The sequence below is a fragment of the Felis catus genome, chromosome C2 (genome assembly GCF_018350175.1).
Source record: "Felis catus isolate Fca126 chromosome C2, F.catus_Fca126_mat1.0, whole genome shotgun sequence".
In the NCBI taxonomy this organism is placed as follows: domain Eukaryota; kingdom Metazoa; phylum Chordata; class Mammalia; order Carnivora; family Felidae; genus Felis; species Felis catus.
The window spans coordinates 15918653-15935726 of NC_058376.1; the positions used below are offsets into that span (position 1 = coordinate 15918653).

Sequence of the window (17074 nt, forward strand, 5' to 3'; positions counted from 1 at the left end):
TGGGGACAGATAGAGGACAGAAGACAATTTTGCTCACCTTTGGTACAAACAGAACCACGGAGAGCATAGTTGGCCTGACCAACATTTTGCAAACAAATCCCAGAATCCTCAAATGTTCAGTCTGGTAGCTCTACAATTAAGAAGTATTGTTTGTCCTTCAGTATTCTCATGTTGGCCAAAGCCAGATTACATGGTATGGCGGAAAGTGCTTTAACAAGGTGCTAATGAGGCGACCAAGACAACCTCAATGGGACAGAAGAACGTGTTAGTGAAAAATAGAAGTTCTTCTGTGAGGTGGCAAGCTTTGATGTCTTTACCACAAGCCACCACCACCAGGCAGTTAAGCAGAGCCTCGTTCTGGGTTACAGTTGATAACAGGCGGCAACCCCGTCAGAGCGTTTCTTCTCAACACACCAGGTGGTGGTCCCCATCTGAGGCCCAGATCACTGCCTGGATGTGGGAGAGCGTGAGCGAAGAGAGCCATGGCCGCTCTGTCCTCAGCTGCCTTAAACTGACTGTCTGACAATAGGCAGATGTTGCCGGATCAAAAGATGGTCTCAGAAGCATCAGAGGAAACCTGAGAGGAGTTTGGCCTCAAATAATCAAATCAGCCCCAAATCTCCTCAAGGACACACTGCTGACCCTGCCGTGCCACCTGAGGACAGTCCCTTGTCAGCAGGACCTCATGTCTCCAGGCAGACTCTGGCTCTGTGGGGCCATTCATTTCCCATCCCCTCCATGTTGACAACACCTATCCCAGGGCAGCTGACTATGAGAATAAAATGAAACATAGACTAAGAATAGTTTAAAAATCAGGGCACCTGGGTGGCTCAGTCAGTTAAGTGTCCGACTTCAGCTCAGATCATGATTTCACAGTTTGTGAGTTGGAGCCCCGCATCGGGCTCTGTGCTGACAGCTCAGAGCCTGGAGCCTGCTTCGGATTCTGTCTCTCTCTCTCTCTCTCTCTCTCTCTCTCTCTCTCTCTCTCTCATTCTCTCTCTCTCTGCCCCTCCCCCTCTCATGCTCTGCCTCTCTCTCTCTCTCTCAAAAATAAACATTAAAAAGAATAGTTTAAAAGCCAAATCTGTTTTAAATTATAATGAAGAAAGGAAATATCATGGCTTTTATAATCTCACTACCATAACCAAATTTGTTTATAAAAATGTGACGTTCTATTTGTTATTTTGGGTTTTTTTTTCAATGTTTCTTTTGGGGGGGGGGAAGGGCAGAGAGAGAGGGAGAGAGAGAATCCCAAGAAGGCTCCGAGCTATCAGCACAGAGCCCGACGCGGGGCTTGAACTCATGAACTGTGAGATCATGACCTGAGGTGATATCAAGAGTCAGACACTTAACCGACTGAGCCACCCAGGTGTCCCAAAATGTGATGTTCTGTTTGAACAAGAGCAAGTGATATGGGCCATACCCAATGCAGAAACAAGTCTTCTCTCCCTACTCTCTGATAACATAGTCCAGAGCAAAATGAAGCTCCTGGCTTCCAGGCATTACAGTTCTTTGAAGGCATCAAAGAGAATTACCAGAAAGATAATTCAAACAAGGACAGTATTTGCCTCTGCCAAACACCTCAAGGGTCACAGCAGTTAACAGCCTCTGGTATATTTTAGCCAAGCGTAGTATAATAATACTCCCATTTAACACTATTCAGCTTCCCAGAGGAAGTAGAAATGGAGAAATGCTCCCAAGACCCTTGCTGCAGCCTAGAGGATTGAATCAAGAGGACACCCAATCCTCAGGCCCTTTTGAGCACTCTCTTCCTACTCAGAATGACTTCTGACAAATACTGTGGCTTTTTAAATACACCCCTTCATCTGAAAAGCATTGGACAAAAGACAGAAATATTCACTTGTTGCTATGGATCCTTTACAGGTAGCCTTCATAATAAAACCTATAGTTTCTAAAACTGATTTTGGTCTAAGGTTCACTTAAATTTACTTCAATGAAATATCAATAACCCAGACCCAGACATCTTGATTATGTCAGTGCATTGAGTTCAAGGCCAGGGCAATTTGGCACAGGTCAATGGGAACATATTATACTTTGGCATCTAATAATCATAGATGAACAGGCACTCGTTAGAAGGAGAAACCACTTCTATAAAGTACCAGAATAGACAGTGCCTTCTAGAATTCCAAAAGACAGCCAGGAATGGAGCTCAAGGCTCCTTGGATTTAATCCACCTTCCTCCATGTGAAGTCACACTCCTTCCTGCTCAATCATAAAAAAGAAGAAAGCTATTCAATTGCTTTACTACGGTCAAGTAAATAGCAAATACTGGTCTGACCCAGAATTAATAAAGTGTATTATAGAAATCTATGTCATTATCTATAGTTAAACCATGGCGCTTCTATGTAACCATGCTGATAATTTTGCAGATAACGTTTCAGACTGGATTTCTTGAGTTTGAAAACAAAGTCTAATTAATTGGCATAGAAACATGTAATGGACGTCGTAACGACGAGCAGAATAAAAATAAGACTTTTGTTAAACAACGGGTTCAAGTTGGATTAATTCAAGCAGGAAATGGCAACGGAAATAAGAAAACCAAAGACAGATGTAAGGAGACAACCAAGTCTGAAAGTCGGTCCTGTATTCCACTGCCTGATGCCATCTGGTTTAGCTAGCACCCTTGCAGCCAGAAATTTCAGGGCTTGTGAAGCTGCTTGCATAGCTGCCCTGAGTTGATGCGTGGTGTGTTTACTTTCAAACAGTGGCTGCCTTCTTTGACTGGTTTTAAAAATAGGCAAATATTCTAAAAGCAGAATGATGAATCACAGGATTGGGCCAAAAGGAAAGAAGGAAAATGACTCAGGCAGACTAGTAGCACAGCTGTTCCACAAACATTTGGCCAAATCGTTGTAAAACATTTTGACAGTGATATTGGATCAGAGTTCCTGAGAGCAGTTAAGTTTGTTTTGACGATTCCAGAAGAACAAAGTAGATGGTGCAGTAGGTATGCAAGAGACCCTCTCTCTGGCAAGTTTGGCTTGTGTTTTTGTTTTTGTTTTTGTTTTTTTTTTAAAGGAAAGCAGTTTACTAGTCATGCTTATAATGTGACAAAATCAAAATGCAAGTATACTTTTATTAAAATATATTTGTTTACCAAATAGTGATTGAATGCTTGTTATGGGCGGGGCAGCAACTAAGGCTGTAGGCTAAATTGGCAAATCATTTTATCATAATCTTTAACGTGTTATTATTTAAAAAAATAACTCATTTTCAAAATGCCACAGTGGGCTTAATGGACGAAGTAAAATGTATCCTAAGGAACTTTGAAAGAATAAAATATAAGGGAAGGAATCTAAAGGGATTTTTTTTTTTTTTTGATAAGCAGATGTTCACTGCCTGTTTTGCAAACACAATGAGACTAAGTCAATGGAACTTAAGATAGAACTTTCTTACTGGTATTCCAACCATTATGACATGCCATAGTACATTTTATTATGGGCTCGCCTCAGCATCTATCGAACAGCTGTTGAGTTGCCTTTGAGGTTATTCTGTTTCAGATTTCTTTAAGTTGTCCGCTCTGTGTTTCTCCATGAATAAGATACATGGGACCAAGTGGCACTGTAAGTCCAAATCCTCACTGTTATTTAGCAATGAGAGGCCATGGGGTCAGAGTTTTTGGAGAATGGGGCTAAGCTGTCGTGCTCCAGGACTCAGTGTAGAGCAAAGGATAAGGGCCCCAACAAAAGAAAGGAGTCTCCTAAGATTAAGGGGTGACTCACAGCCTGGGGCTCTTCTCTATACTACTCTGCTTTTCTTCACTTTCTGGTCCATGGGCTCCCAGACTTTTGTACTTCATGCAACAGTGAAATGTTCCTCAAAACATTTGGAATCACGCCTTAGAGTGTCCACCTTTTTATTCGGCGAGTGAAGATGAGTCAAAATAACTACCTATCATTAGCTTCTCTTTATGACAGAGAGAACACGTTAGTCCCCAAATCTGAAGACAAAAATGATCGTAGAAGAGTGTCCATTATATTGGATAAATTTAGCTTTAGAGACAAAAGCAAACACACACCGAAACACTTCATGCCATGTCCTTATTTCTTTTGTTTTACATCAGAGAAGTGAAAACTTCGTCAAACCAGACCAGGTTTACAAAGCAGCATTTGAGAACCACTGTTCCAGGCAAAATCTTGACTGGACTTTGGAATCAGTTACCTCCCCCCCCTCCCCCCCCCCCCCACTGTGCTCTCCATCCTGGGCATAATTGGAGGCAGATCCTTGGTAGGAAGAATCTAGATTTCCACACAGAGGAGCCCTCAGAACAGAGATAAGCCACCCTCAGAGGACACTTCCAAGCCCCACTCTGCTCCCCAACCAGAAACCCAAGAGTCAGCCTTGTCCAGAATCCATTCCATCTGACTGCATTCTCTGCAGTCAGAGCCGGCTCCATGGGCATGTGTCTGTGCAGACACACAGAGCCCTTCCCTCTGGTGGACCCTGCTCCTGGTTTAATATTCTATCCATAATACTTGAAATTCTTAATCATTTTTGAACAAGTAGCCCTGCACTTTTTGCACTATGTCTCTGCAAATTGTGTAGCTATCCTGCCCGTGAGTGTCCTGGAGATCATCCTTCAGGAACAAACGCACACTTAAGAGGCAAATGAGTTTGGGCAATGGGTACATGTGCCAAGGCTCATGCAAAAATTTTCCTGGAACCATTTGCCTGGGAAGGCTCCTAACCACTAAAGGCAAAGAGGGTCAATGCAAGCCTCTGTAGGGCTCAAGTCAGCCACCTTTTGATATGAACAACCCACATAATCTCTTTGAGACGTAGTTTCTTCTCTGCAAAATGGGCATGATATTCCCTGCCTCAAAAACTTGTTATTAGTAAAGGAATGCACATGTCAATTCATTTAGCCTGAAGCCTGACACCTAGGAAATAATCAGTAATGATAATAAATGCTTAATAAAACTGGGTTCACTTTCTCCGTTCCTTTCACCATAAACCCAACCAAAGGGGTAATGGGGGACAAGGCACCTGTATGTGAATATGTGCATATGTGTATGATGGTGGGCATTGAAGGTATTGTTCCTCATCTGAATAATACAGACAGTAGGCAGAGTGAGAATCATTGCTTCTGATTACTTAGTTATCCCCATGCCAGTTAAGAGAGATTTCCCTAGTGCAGCCACAACCTCATGTCTCATGGGTTTTCCTTCTTCATTTAACTCAGAATTTAAGAAATGTTTCTCTTTTACTTCCCCATCAAAGCAAACACTTTCTATATGAAATATCAGTAAAAAAAATTAGGCATGAAAGTTCTTTAAGTACTTTCATTTTAAATCTAAATCGAGATTCATATTTTATTTTTAGAAATAAGTGATATAAGGCTGCCAACTCGCATTACTAATGTATCGAAAAACTTTTTTTAAAAAAGCCTGTATACCTTGGTTCTTGTTAGAGAACCACATTATTTGGAGACATCTCAAAAGCTTTTTGAAACTTTGCTTCCTGCTTGTTAAACATTAGTGATGTGAGGGGCGCCTGGGTGGCTCAGTCGGTTGGGCATCCGACTTTGGCTCAGGTCATGATCTCGCGGTCCGTGAGTTCGAGCCCCGCGTTGGGCTCTGTACTGACAGCTCAGAGCCTGGAGCCTGTTTCAGATTCTGTGTCTCCCTCTCTCTTTGAAACTTCCCTTATTCATGCTCTGTCTCTCTCTGTCTCAAAAATGAATACACATTAAAAAAAAACATTAGATATGTGAAAATTTAATACACATTAGATTTTTCAGGACCCATAAAATTAAAAGTACAGATATGGATATGGATGCAGGCAGTGATTTGGTATATCTAGCAGATTGCCAATGCTTTGTAATTAATAGTAATCGTCACATCGCCTCAACCAGTACCTGTAATAATGAGGCAAACAGGATCACACATCAAATAGCCTGAATGATATTTCCCCACACAGAGAGATCTGATTCAGCTTAAAGACAGGTTTGATGTTTCTTAGAAACATTCATCTAGCCACTATTATTGTAGCTCATCAATTTATTCTTTTATAAGAATATTTTTACTTATTTAGCTTATAAGAAACATTGGCTTCAAAAAGAATATGTTGGAAGTATATTCAGCACACCACCAAATAAAACTTAACTCAACTTTTCTTCTTTCCCACTCTATAAAAGCAAATCAGAACTAATTTTTCTCCATCATTTCCTATGACTACTGAGGAAGTTCTTTGCTTTCAGAAACAATCATGCTTGTCTCTCATTACATGGACCCTGCCTCCAAATGGGTAATAAAGGAAAAACAGCCCCAAGGGCCTGTCTTTGAATCCCTTCCTACTGTTTATTAACTGCTTGATTTGAGGCAAGTTACTTAGCCTCCCTTTGCCAATCAATGGTCCACATCTGTAAAATGGGTCGAATAGCATCTCCCCACAGAGTTGTTGCCAGTCTAAATTGATGAGATGATACAAGTAGAAGCATTTACGTACTCAATAAACACCGATTTCCCTTCTGGTCTTTGTGGCCTCAAGGGACAGATACCAACCAGTAAATCCAACTGTATCTCAAAGAACCTTCATCAGATATCAGAATAACAAACTCAAGGGGCGCCTGGGTGGCGCAGTCGGTTAAGCGTCCGACTTCAGCCAGGTCACGATCTCGCGGTCCGTGAGTTCGAGCCCCGCGTCGGGCTCTGGGCTGATGGCTCAGAGCCTGGAGCCTGTTTCCGATTCTGTGTCTCCCTCTCTCTCTGCCCCTCCCCCGTTCATGCTCTGTCTCTCTCTGTCCCAAAAATAAATAAAAAACGTTGAAAAAAAATTAAAAAAAAAAAAAAGAATAACAAACTCAAAATGATTAGAGATACTGTATTGTTGACTTTATAGTATTTGATGATAAAGTTTCTACCGTGGTTCTCACCTCTGTGCTTTGTAAAAGATGTAAATACAGGAGACCCCCACTGCCACCAACCTATGAGGGATTTTCAACTGCTCGCTGTCGCGGCGTGTGGAGGCAGCTTTGGAGGTCAGGTCAGAGTCGGGAACGGTGACTTGAAAGAGCTCAAAAAGTCTCTCCCAGCCACTATTTTCCCAAAGGCCATCCTCACCTCATTGGCTGGCAAAACTCCAGGGGGATTCCATGCCCTTATTTCTTTTGTTTCACATCAGACAAGTGAAAACTTCGTCAAAGCCAGACCAGGTCTGCAAAGCAGCATTTGAGAACCACTGTTCCAGGCAACATCTTGACTAGACTTTGGAATCAATTACCTCCCCCTCCCACTGTGCTGTCCATGCTGGGCATAACTGGAGGCAAATCCTTGACTTCCTACCGACTCCCCTGTGGAGATGACAAAACAACGACAACGACAACAACAAGAACAACAGCAACACCGTGAGAGAGATTGTTTTTAAAAAGTTAACCTCAATATTCATTTAATGCTTAGTGTGAATGAGGTTTTCCGGAGTCTTTCCATTGAACAAGGACTGAGAGCAGGGAGCAAAGAGAATACGGGAAACATTAGGGCCCGAGGAGGGAGAGGGAAATACTACCCAAAGGTATCACATATAGAAAAAGTTGAAGGAAAGCAACAATGACAACAGACACTTCCCTGCCTCACAATTTTGCTGAGAACCAATTGTGCACGTGCACACTAGACAGTCACACGGTTAAATTAGATGCATGGGAGCTATTTCAGCAGCTCCATACAAACACCCTGATATGCGAGAATAGTGTTACTTAAACCAACAGGATGGGCCTTGTGCTTTTTCAACTAAATGTCATCTGATTAATTTATATCCAGATAGGAAAACTTCTGATACCTTGAAAGAATTATTTAGTTTTTATTTTTTTTAATTTTTTTTTTGAGAGAGGGAGAGAGACAAAGAGACAGACTGTGAGCGGGGGAAGGAGAGAGAGAGAGGGAGACACAGAATCTGAAGCAGGTTCCAGGCTCTGTTGTTGTCAGCACAGAGCCTGACGTGCGGCTCAAACTCACAGACCACTGGAACCCATGACCTCAGCCAAAGTCGGATGATTTAACCAACTGAGCCACCCAGGTGCCTCGCTTGAAAGAATTTTTTAAAAACAAAATGTTGAAAGCTACCATCTTGGGCTGATACTAGTCTCCTTGACACTTTCTAAATAAAAAATAACAACAACAACAAAAAGAACCCCAAAGTCAAGGTCTAAATCCATGCTTGAGTGTACCAGATTTCATAGCTTGACTGAAATAAAGAAAACTCTCAAGTAATGAGCATGAAATCCTCATGTCAGTCCAACTCTAAATTCTCTCCAATTGGAGAAGGGCCAGTGACTCTCTAATAACCCAAGAGATGGGATTCATGTTTCTCTTCTGCATATTTTCTATTGGGAAAACTAACTCCATGAATGTCCCAATTTAGAAAGTTAACTCTTTGGAATTCCCAGTTGGGAAGTAATGTCAATCAGATCATTAGTTTATTAAAGACACTCACTGATGCCTCCAAGATTATGGTTAGCTAAGTGTTAATCAACAAAGGGTTCTGATGATAAGCTAGAAGAGGTGATTGTATTTTAAAGGGCTTTTGTTCCCCTAAAAACGTGCTTCCTTTATTTAAGTTCCTGGAGGTCCAGGGTCTATTTGGATTGTTGTGCCTCATTCTGCTATCAATAAACAATGATAAACTCCCCATCTACCAGGGCCAGTCTGTCACCAAGTCCTTTTTTTTTTTTTAAAGCAATTGTAGAATTTCTTGGAATTAAGCTTTACCAGTACCCCGTCCTTTAGCAATTTCTTGCTACATAGCATAAGACTGGTTTAAGCAAGATCATGCACACTTTGTTAGAGATAGAAAAATTTACATTTATAACCCTTTCTTTCCAATCAAGTACTGGATGCAACTTATCCAAAAGGAGATGGATTAATAAATTGCTTCTAGCCCACCAAGGGCAATGAGGTATTGTTTAAAGGATATCAGTGTCAAAGAGACCTTGGTTTGAGTCCCAGTTCCACCATTTTCTTTTTTTTTTTTTAGTTTTCTAATTTTATTTAAATCCAGGTTAATTAACATACAGTGTAATAATGGTTTCAGGAGTAGAATTTAGTGATTCATCACTTACATATAACACCCAGTGCTCATCCCAACAAGTGCCTTCTTTAATGCCCATCACCCATTTAGCCCATTCCCCACCCAACACCCCTCCGGCAGCCCTCAGGTTGTTCTCTGTATCTAAGAGTCTTTTATGGTTTGCCTCCCTCTCTCACCAAGTCCTTTCAACTCTTCCTTCATAGTGTTCTCTGAATTCAGTCATCTCATTCTGTTACCTGATCCAGGTACCCAGTATCTGTACCATTCTAAAAAGCTTCATCTATTTTTTCATCTCTACATATTCCAGACTATGCCACCAATGGAACATTTACCATTTTCATCCTATCACTCCCTTGCTCAAGAACTTTTGACACTTGATTGTTTCTGATCAAATGCAAACTGTGTTGTTGAACTTTCAGGATTATATTGTTAGCTTTAATCTATGGCTGTGTAAACAGATATTCAATGTAAGGCTCAAAGCAGGGTTCATTTAAATGGTATGCTACTCTCCTTCCATTCAGACTTCTGCTCCAGTTGACAAGAATTTTACTATTTCTTGAGTATATCATGCTCTTCCTGACTCTTAGGTTTTGCTCAGCTTTTCTGTTTGGCAGGAAAAAGAAGAATTGTTAAAAGTTGTGTCGCCCCCATTTTTTTGTACCTGGTACCCAGAAATGCTACACTGCTTTTCAATACCCTACCCATCTTCAAGACCTGGCAGACTATCACATCTCCCAAGAAGCTGTTCTCATCTGCTCTTGGTGACACGGATTTTTCCCCAAATCTCTTTGCCTTATGAAACCCATAGGAAGGATCATGCAACACTCCTCTTTTGCACATCTCACCCACCTTTGGAAGGTTGCTGGAAGCACAGAAACTAAGTTCAGCTCATTGATAAAAGGAGAGGCAGGGATACCCACAATCCACCAATTGGATAACTAGTCCCTAAATAATCTCAGGTCATTTATGCCCCTACCTTGACATTAAGTAGATGTGGGAGATATAGGTGGGACATAAAATTGCTTAAGTGGTTTATATTTTCCTTAATACTCCAGAATCAATTATCATAGATACATGGACCAGTTGAGTACATAATTTGTATCAAGCACTATGCTAAATGTTTTACCTATATAGTGTGATTTAATTCTTACAATAAATGTGTGAACTATCACTATATACCCCTTGTGGGAAACTGAAGTAGAGCAAAATTGAGTGACTTCACCAAGATCAAAGAAATAGTGATGGAGACAGGTCTAGAAACCACATCTTCCTGACTCCAAAGCCTTAGCCTGGAGTCCAAAGACTCCAGAGGTTAAGGACAAACCTCTACACCAAGACATCTCAGAAAAATGTGCAAAATATACAAAAACATGCAAGAAGTTTAATATAACTTAATATAACTGTATTAGGCACCCAAGAATGAATAAATTAATATTAACAGGCAAAGATGTCTCTTTTCTCATGGACTCTGCATACCCCTCAGCAATAAATCCATGAATATGGAGATGCTTCCCAAAATTCCACCTTAGCTCCCCCATTTACAATGGAAGTCTAGGATGTTTTCCTTTATTTCCCCCTAAATGTGTGGTCTAGAATGCACTGGAATTCAAAAGGCATGCACAGTGTGTGTGACGGCAAGTGTTACTCACTGTGACACTCCACATGCTCCTTCTTCAAGAATTCAGAGGGAGTGTCTCCAAATATCTGCAAAGCATCTTTCTGTACACTCACAAGTTCATGTGCATGCAAAAATACAGATTCCTGGGCCTCCATCTATACCTACTGCATAAATGCGAATATGCAGGACTAGGGCCTGGGAACATGTATTTTTGATGAGGGCTCTCAGATGATTATTCTGAGAAAAGCTGAGAAACACAGAAACCCATTCCTGTCCTGGATTCTCTAGTTGGATGCCTTTTTAGAGATACGAGGACACATAGATCATAAGGAGAAAAAAATTTTAATTTTAGCAATTTCTTTATAAATCTTCCTAAGCATCTTTTTGTGGCACTACTGGAAATAAATGACAACCCCTTTTTGAAGCTACCATCTCAAAAAAAAAAAAAAAAACATGAATTTCAAAAGTGGGCATTCCTGGGACATTTGAAAGACCGGAACAGATCAATCTAAATTGACTGATACAAAACATGCAAGAGCTCCCAGTCAGGGGCCAATAAAGGGATGGTGGCAAATTAATTACAAGCTGTATGTCTTGTACTTCAAGGAAGAGTCTATTCACACGGCCCAAATATCAAGATCCATCTCTCCATGGCTCTTTTCTGTACAGAAATTAAATTCTGTTAAAATAAAGATAAGGAAATGGTACATTTATTTGTCTCGTCCAAAATTATCATACAATAATATTGCTTGGAATAAACAAGTTTATACACTAAAATTTTCTTTGTAAGGCTGTTGACTATAATAAGACTTGTTCTGGGACACAGTCACAGGGAAGAAAATTATACTTCTTTCTCCCTGGATTTGGGGGCTTACACGTACCTGTCTTGAGAGCTAGCCACTCAAGCATGAATTATTCCTCAAAACCTTGCACTTATGAAATGCATAAAAGCAGGAGGGACTTTTCTTTTCCTTTTCAGAGAAGTGATATAAAATAGAGTTCAGATTCATAAATCTAGAGACCTGAGTTTAAATCAGAACTCTGTTACCTACTAACAGTGTGGTCTCTGGACCTCAAGTTCTCTTTCTGTAAATTGGCAATTCTAATGCCTACATTGCATGGTTATTTTTTTTTAAGATTTATTTATTTATTTGAGGAATAAATAAATAAATAAATCTCTATACCAAAAGTGGGGCTCGAACTCATAACCCCCATATCAAGAGTCCTGTGCTCTACTGATTCAGCCAGCCAGCCACCCCTATGTTGCATGGTTATTTTATTTTTTTTTTAATGTTTTTATTTTTTTTGAAGGAGAGAGAGAGACAGAGCATCAGCAGGGGAGGAGCAGAGAGAGGGAGACACAGAATTCAAAGCAGGCCCCAGGCTCTGAGCTGTCAGCACAGAGCCCGATGCAGGGCTCAAACTCACAAACTGTGAGATCGTGACCTGAGCCGAAGTCAGACGCTCAACCGACTGAGCCATCCAAGCGCCCCTGTTGCATGGTTATTCTAAAGATTCGAAATAATATATGTGAATGCCTAATACAAAAGAGGAACGCAATTAATGTTAACTATCATTTCTTTGTTGGGATAGAGTGGTTTGCCTATTGGGAGAATTTCCCTTTACCCCTGCGCTTGAAGGCAACCCCTGAGTGGAGATATAGGACAACAGCAGACCATGGGAAGAGGGTCAAAAGAACAGATGATGAAGAGTCAAGGCTTCACTTCTCCTTACTCTGGAACATATCCTCCATGGGGGGCTGCACAGTCCAGGAAAACGGAGCCACATGTCCTACCACCATAATTACTTGATATAGTAACTGGCTGTGTAATGTCAGACTTCAGAGAGCCCAGATCCTTACTTTGCATTCTTTTAGGGATAAACTTGGTCCTTTCCAATTATTACGTTTTAAAATATTACTCCTACAGTGGCACTGTAGGAAGAAGAATAGATGATTGATTGATTGATTGATTGATTAACAGAATCAGCCCTCAAAAGACCCAAGGTATAAATGCTAATGTTGTTTGAGCACATGATTACGTGATTTTAACAGATGACAGACTGAGAAGGCTTATGCCAGTGAAAGAGATCCAAGCATTCCCTTCCTCACGTCTGTGACCTCACACCACCTGAGGTCTCCATCATAGGTGGTGTAATTCAGTATGTGTGTTAAGAAGCCACTGAGGGGAGCCATGACAAAGGGCTCTAAGTATGGCAGCCTCACCTCAGACCTTACTGTTTCGAGAGGGTCTGTCTCACCTGTCCCATTCATCCCTCTGGCTGAAATCTGTTGATTCAGCCGGAAGTGGGGGAGCACCAGTGGGAAACCAGCATTTGGAACTTGGGCTCCAGGAAATGCTGCTGGAACCAGGACAGTGATATTTTTATATTACCTAACCAACTGCCAGCCCTTCTATAAATGTTTCCTCACACAGTTTCAACAATGACATACGTTGGAATCGTTAGAAGTGGTTATAGCTCTATGTATTTGATAATAAAAGAAAGTGGGGAAAGTAAAAAGGAAGAAGGAATGTGCTAAAACAACCAGAGGATTGGAAATGGGGGAAGCATCACCAGAGGCATTTCTGGAGGCCACACTCGAACAAGACATGATGAAAAAATCACACGCCCCATCATTAGGTCATGCCAGGCATGCATGTTTAAACACCCTTTGTGGAACAGGAAAAGATGATGGTTAAGAGGTGACCCTTTCCCTGGGGGCAGAGCGTACCTGAGGCATTATCGAGGCTGAAGGCGATGCGTACTGGCTTATCTGCAGGTACCCTGGCTGTGCTGATCATGTGGGCACCTGAGCCTTGGCCTTCCCCTGGGTCTTCCAGCTGTAAGGACAAAAGAGAGCCATTGTCATTTACCCAAGTCGTCCTTCAAATATTCAGAGGACCTTGGAAAGTTAGTAAGCATTACTGTCTTATTTTGAAGATACTCCTAGTCCCTAGCTTTCCTCCCCTGCATGGAAAGTATTCACCTGTCCCATGTAAAATTCTTTTTCTGGCTTATAGAAGAATTGTTTTGGAAATACACACCTAGAATAAAATATACAAGATAGAGCAAAATCTCCACCCACCTCGCTTTTTTAGTATCCCTTCACACTGACCGGTCCAACCCTAGCCCTTCAAGGTCTGATATAATGTTTTATTTTGATTGAGGGGGATGAAGAAGTCCTAAGAGGGCATCAGACAGCCTCATATTAGATTAGCTTTTCACACTCAAATGCCTAAATTGGACCTGAATTATTGAGTGGTAAAGGATGAGTATCACGGAACCATTTCAAGAACACCAAGACTATTGTTAAATATCTTACGGTTATATTATGAACATTATGGGCTTTGAATATCTAATTAACTACATGTAAATATATGAAACACTTCTCAGATTGTACATCTTAACAACGTATGATACAAGCAAAAGACAGAACTTAAAAACATTCTACTGATGTACGTGTTAAATTATCATTTAATTAATAAAGATAGAATGAATGGGAAAACATCCTACAGATGAGTTAGGATGGGCAAAAATGCATGAATATTTCCTTGTTATAATAATAGAACTTAGCACAAATACATTTTAACCAAGATATTTGATAATTTTTGTTCAATGGGACTAAGGAAAAGATACTGTTATACATATATCTTCATTATTTGAATACATATGTGCAACTTTTCTATTTTTAATCACGCTTCCCTAAACTCTCTGCTTTCCTTGTCATGTAAGCAGTACATGAGTACTGAGTGATATTTTAAGGAAAAAACTGAGTGATATTTTAAGGAAAACGTCTCTAAAAATGGCAAAATATAAATCATCTCTTCTGCCATCCTGAGCGAGCTTCTGGGAAATGTTTACCAGGACATTTTCTCATAGCAAGGTTTCTGACTCTTTCCCATAACTTTTCTATATCTAAAAATAGTGTCTAGGACAGTGAATTTTGTTTTTACGCTTATTTATAGAGCAGACACGAATGCATATGTATATTTATATGCGCACACACGTATATTTAGACATACATACATATGGAATCATCCTACCCCGTACATGGAAAGAGAACAAGCTTAAACACCTAGTACAGCTTTGGAGAAAAACCCACAGCTGTTTATCACCCAGTTAGAATGATATTCGGCCCATTCATTTAAAACTACAAATAGCAGTGAACCATAAAGCACTCCGAGTCGTGTCGTTTTAAGTTAGAAAAGAGTAATCACGTGAAACATTCAACGTAAGAAAAGGGTAATATGAAATTGCTGTTACTTGACTCAGGATTTGTTTTATCTTAGCTCTGACATACATTTCTGTGTAGTCTCCTCTGCTTAGAATCAACCATCTTGTTAGCCACCTGTTCCTAGGGAATAGAACAGACTGTCTCAAATTTGACAAAACAAACAATAAAAAGCCCCTTAAAGTTGCAGCTAAAAGAAAAAGCCTTATGGTTATGCACTATACCATCACCAACCCATTTTATCCTAACATCTAGGGATGAAAAGCACTCCTCTTTTGGCTACATTTCCCAACGCTTTCCTGCACCAAGAAACCAAGCACAAAAGGTGAACGTTTGCCTCCAGGTTTCTCGCGCCGGGCAATGAAATTGATAAACACAGCTCATTAGAGCCCCTCCCCTCCACACAACCAAGAACATCTGTCTGCCTCAGGAAGGATGACAACAGCCAAGTGGGGTTGATTTTGAGTTCCCCACGGTGTCGGCCAGGAGAGCCCCTAAAGCAACTTGCCTTTTCATCACACCGCCTGGGGAGATGGACCACTGATTCCTCCTCTCGGCTGTAACAGAGCTTTGGTTCAGTGGCCGGTGCCCCGAGCATTTAGTTCGGTTTTCACACCTGTTGCCTTACCTCACTTAGTTGAGTGTCTGCACTTGTGTAATCCAGGGCCAGCCGCTGCCTTGGCCAGTCGTTGCCTTTGTGGAGTGAAGACCTAGTAAGAGGGCAGGCTGCACCTGCTGCATAGCAACCACTGACAATCTGAGGAGCAGTGACAGCTGTCAGGGCAGCTCACTGCTACCTGCTCTCCCCCAGACCCCCGCGTCCCACGGGCCTCCTGTTCCGCTTCCCTCCACAACCCCTCTCTCCTTTCCTTGCCTCTCCAACAGCCAGGATGTTGTCATGCTTCTAGAAAAAGCAAGTGCAAAAGAAAACCCTCCTCCTGTCAGAGGCATTGATAAACAGCAAGTTGTGGAGAGTCCAAATGTTTTAATTCATTAGTCCTGGCAAACCTAAAATACAAACAGACTTGCTTCACAAGACAGGAATGTCTTCAGCGTGACCCAATCGGTGTCTGTGTCTATTCCAGCAAACTGGCAAAGATAGCATGACTCCAGTCAGCAAAAATGTCGGCAGCTCCAATCAGCTCAGCAAGACCCAGCCAACTTGGACAGACCGCAAGCTAACTCTCAGATGATAGCAGCAACGATCCCGGTTAAGAACGTGAGGTTGGAGATGGAGCCACTGATGGGCTTGATGACTTGATCCCATCTACAAGTGCACTTGACCGCCAAACCAGTCAATGGGGAGAAGGAATGGAGCGTTAGAACTGTTCAACCTTTTTAATGGCTATAAACCTGAAGGTCAGTAGTACTTTGAGAGAGTTGGGTGGTGATGTTGAGGTTAAACAATTAAAGAAAAATAAGTATTAAGAGGAGGCAAAGACAAGCCATAGATGGGAAGAACAGCCTTTGCAAAATAAGTACCAGAAAAAGAACGAGTATCCAAAATATAAGAAGACCTCTTTAAACAATAGGAAAATAAACCCAATGTAAAAAATGGGCAAAAGATCTGAGCAGACACCTCACCAAAGATGGCAAATAAGCAAATGAGAAGCTGCCGAACACCATATATTATTAGAGAATTACAAATTAAAACAACTATGAGTTACCACTGCACGCATATTAGAATGGTCAAAACCAAAACACTGACAACACCCAGTACTGACAAGGATGCAAAATGGCTCAGCCACTTTGGAAGACAATTTGGCAGTTTCTTACAAAACTAAATGAACTCTTACCATATGATCCAGTAATCACACTCCCTGGTATTTACCTAAAGTCGCTGAAAACTTCCATCCACACAAAAACTTAACACCCGCGTGTCTACGGCAGCTTTATTCATAATTGCCAGAACTTGGAGGAAACAACACATCCTTTGGAAAGGACAAACTGTGGTACATCCAGACAGTAGAATGTTATTCAGTGATAAAAAGAAATGAGCAGTTAAAACAAAAAGACATGGAAAAAAAAACTTACGTGTACATTATATTTTTTAATGTTTATTTATTTTTCAAATGTTTATTTATTTTTGAGACAGACAGAGACAGAGCATGAATGGGGGAGGGGCAGAGAGAGGGGGAAACACAGAATCCGAGGCAGACTTCAGGCTCTGAGCCGTCAGTACA

General features: G+C 41.1%; 1 protein-coding gene across 4 annotated transcripts in view; it reads right to left on the reverse strand.

The window, feature by feature from the left end:
* Positions 1 to 15898, reverse strand: part of MAP3K7CL (MAP3K7 C-terminal like) — a 38803-nt gene extending 22905 nt beyond the window's left edge. Inside the window, exons 1-3 of one of the 4 annotated variants that reach the window (XM_006935936.4) lie at positions 15520 to 15898; positions 14961 to 15014; positions 13392 to 13500 (exon numbers count right to left, since the gene is read on the reverse strand). In XM_006935936.4, coding sequence (XP_006935998.1) covers positions 13392 to 13500; positions 14961 to 14996 — 145 coding nt within the window. In that variant the 5' untranslated portion in view covers positions 14997 to 15014; positions 15520 to 15898. Of the gene's footprint in view, positions 1 to 37; positions 277 to 13391; positions 13501 to 14960; positions 15015 to 15399 lie in introns of those variants that run through there. The other 3 variants (XM_003991488.6, XM_045036697.1, XM_019839472.3) reach the window with 3 other exon arrangements.
* Positions 15899 to 17074: the final 1176 nt, after the last annotated feature.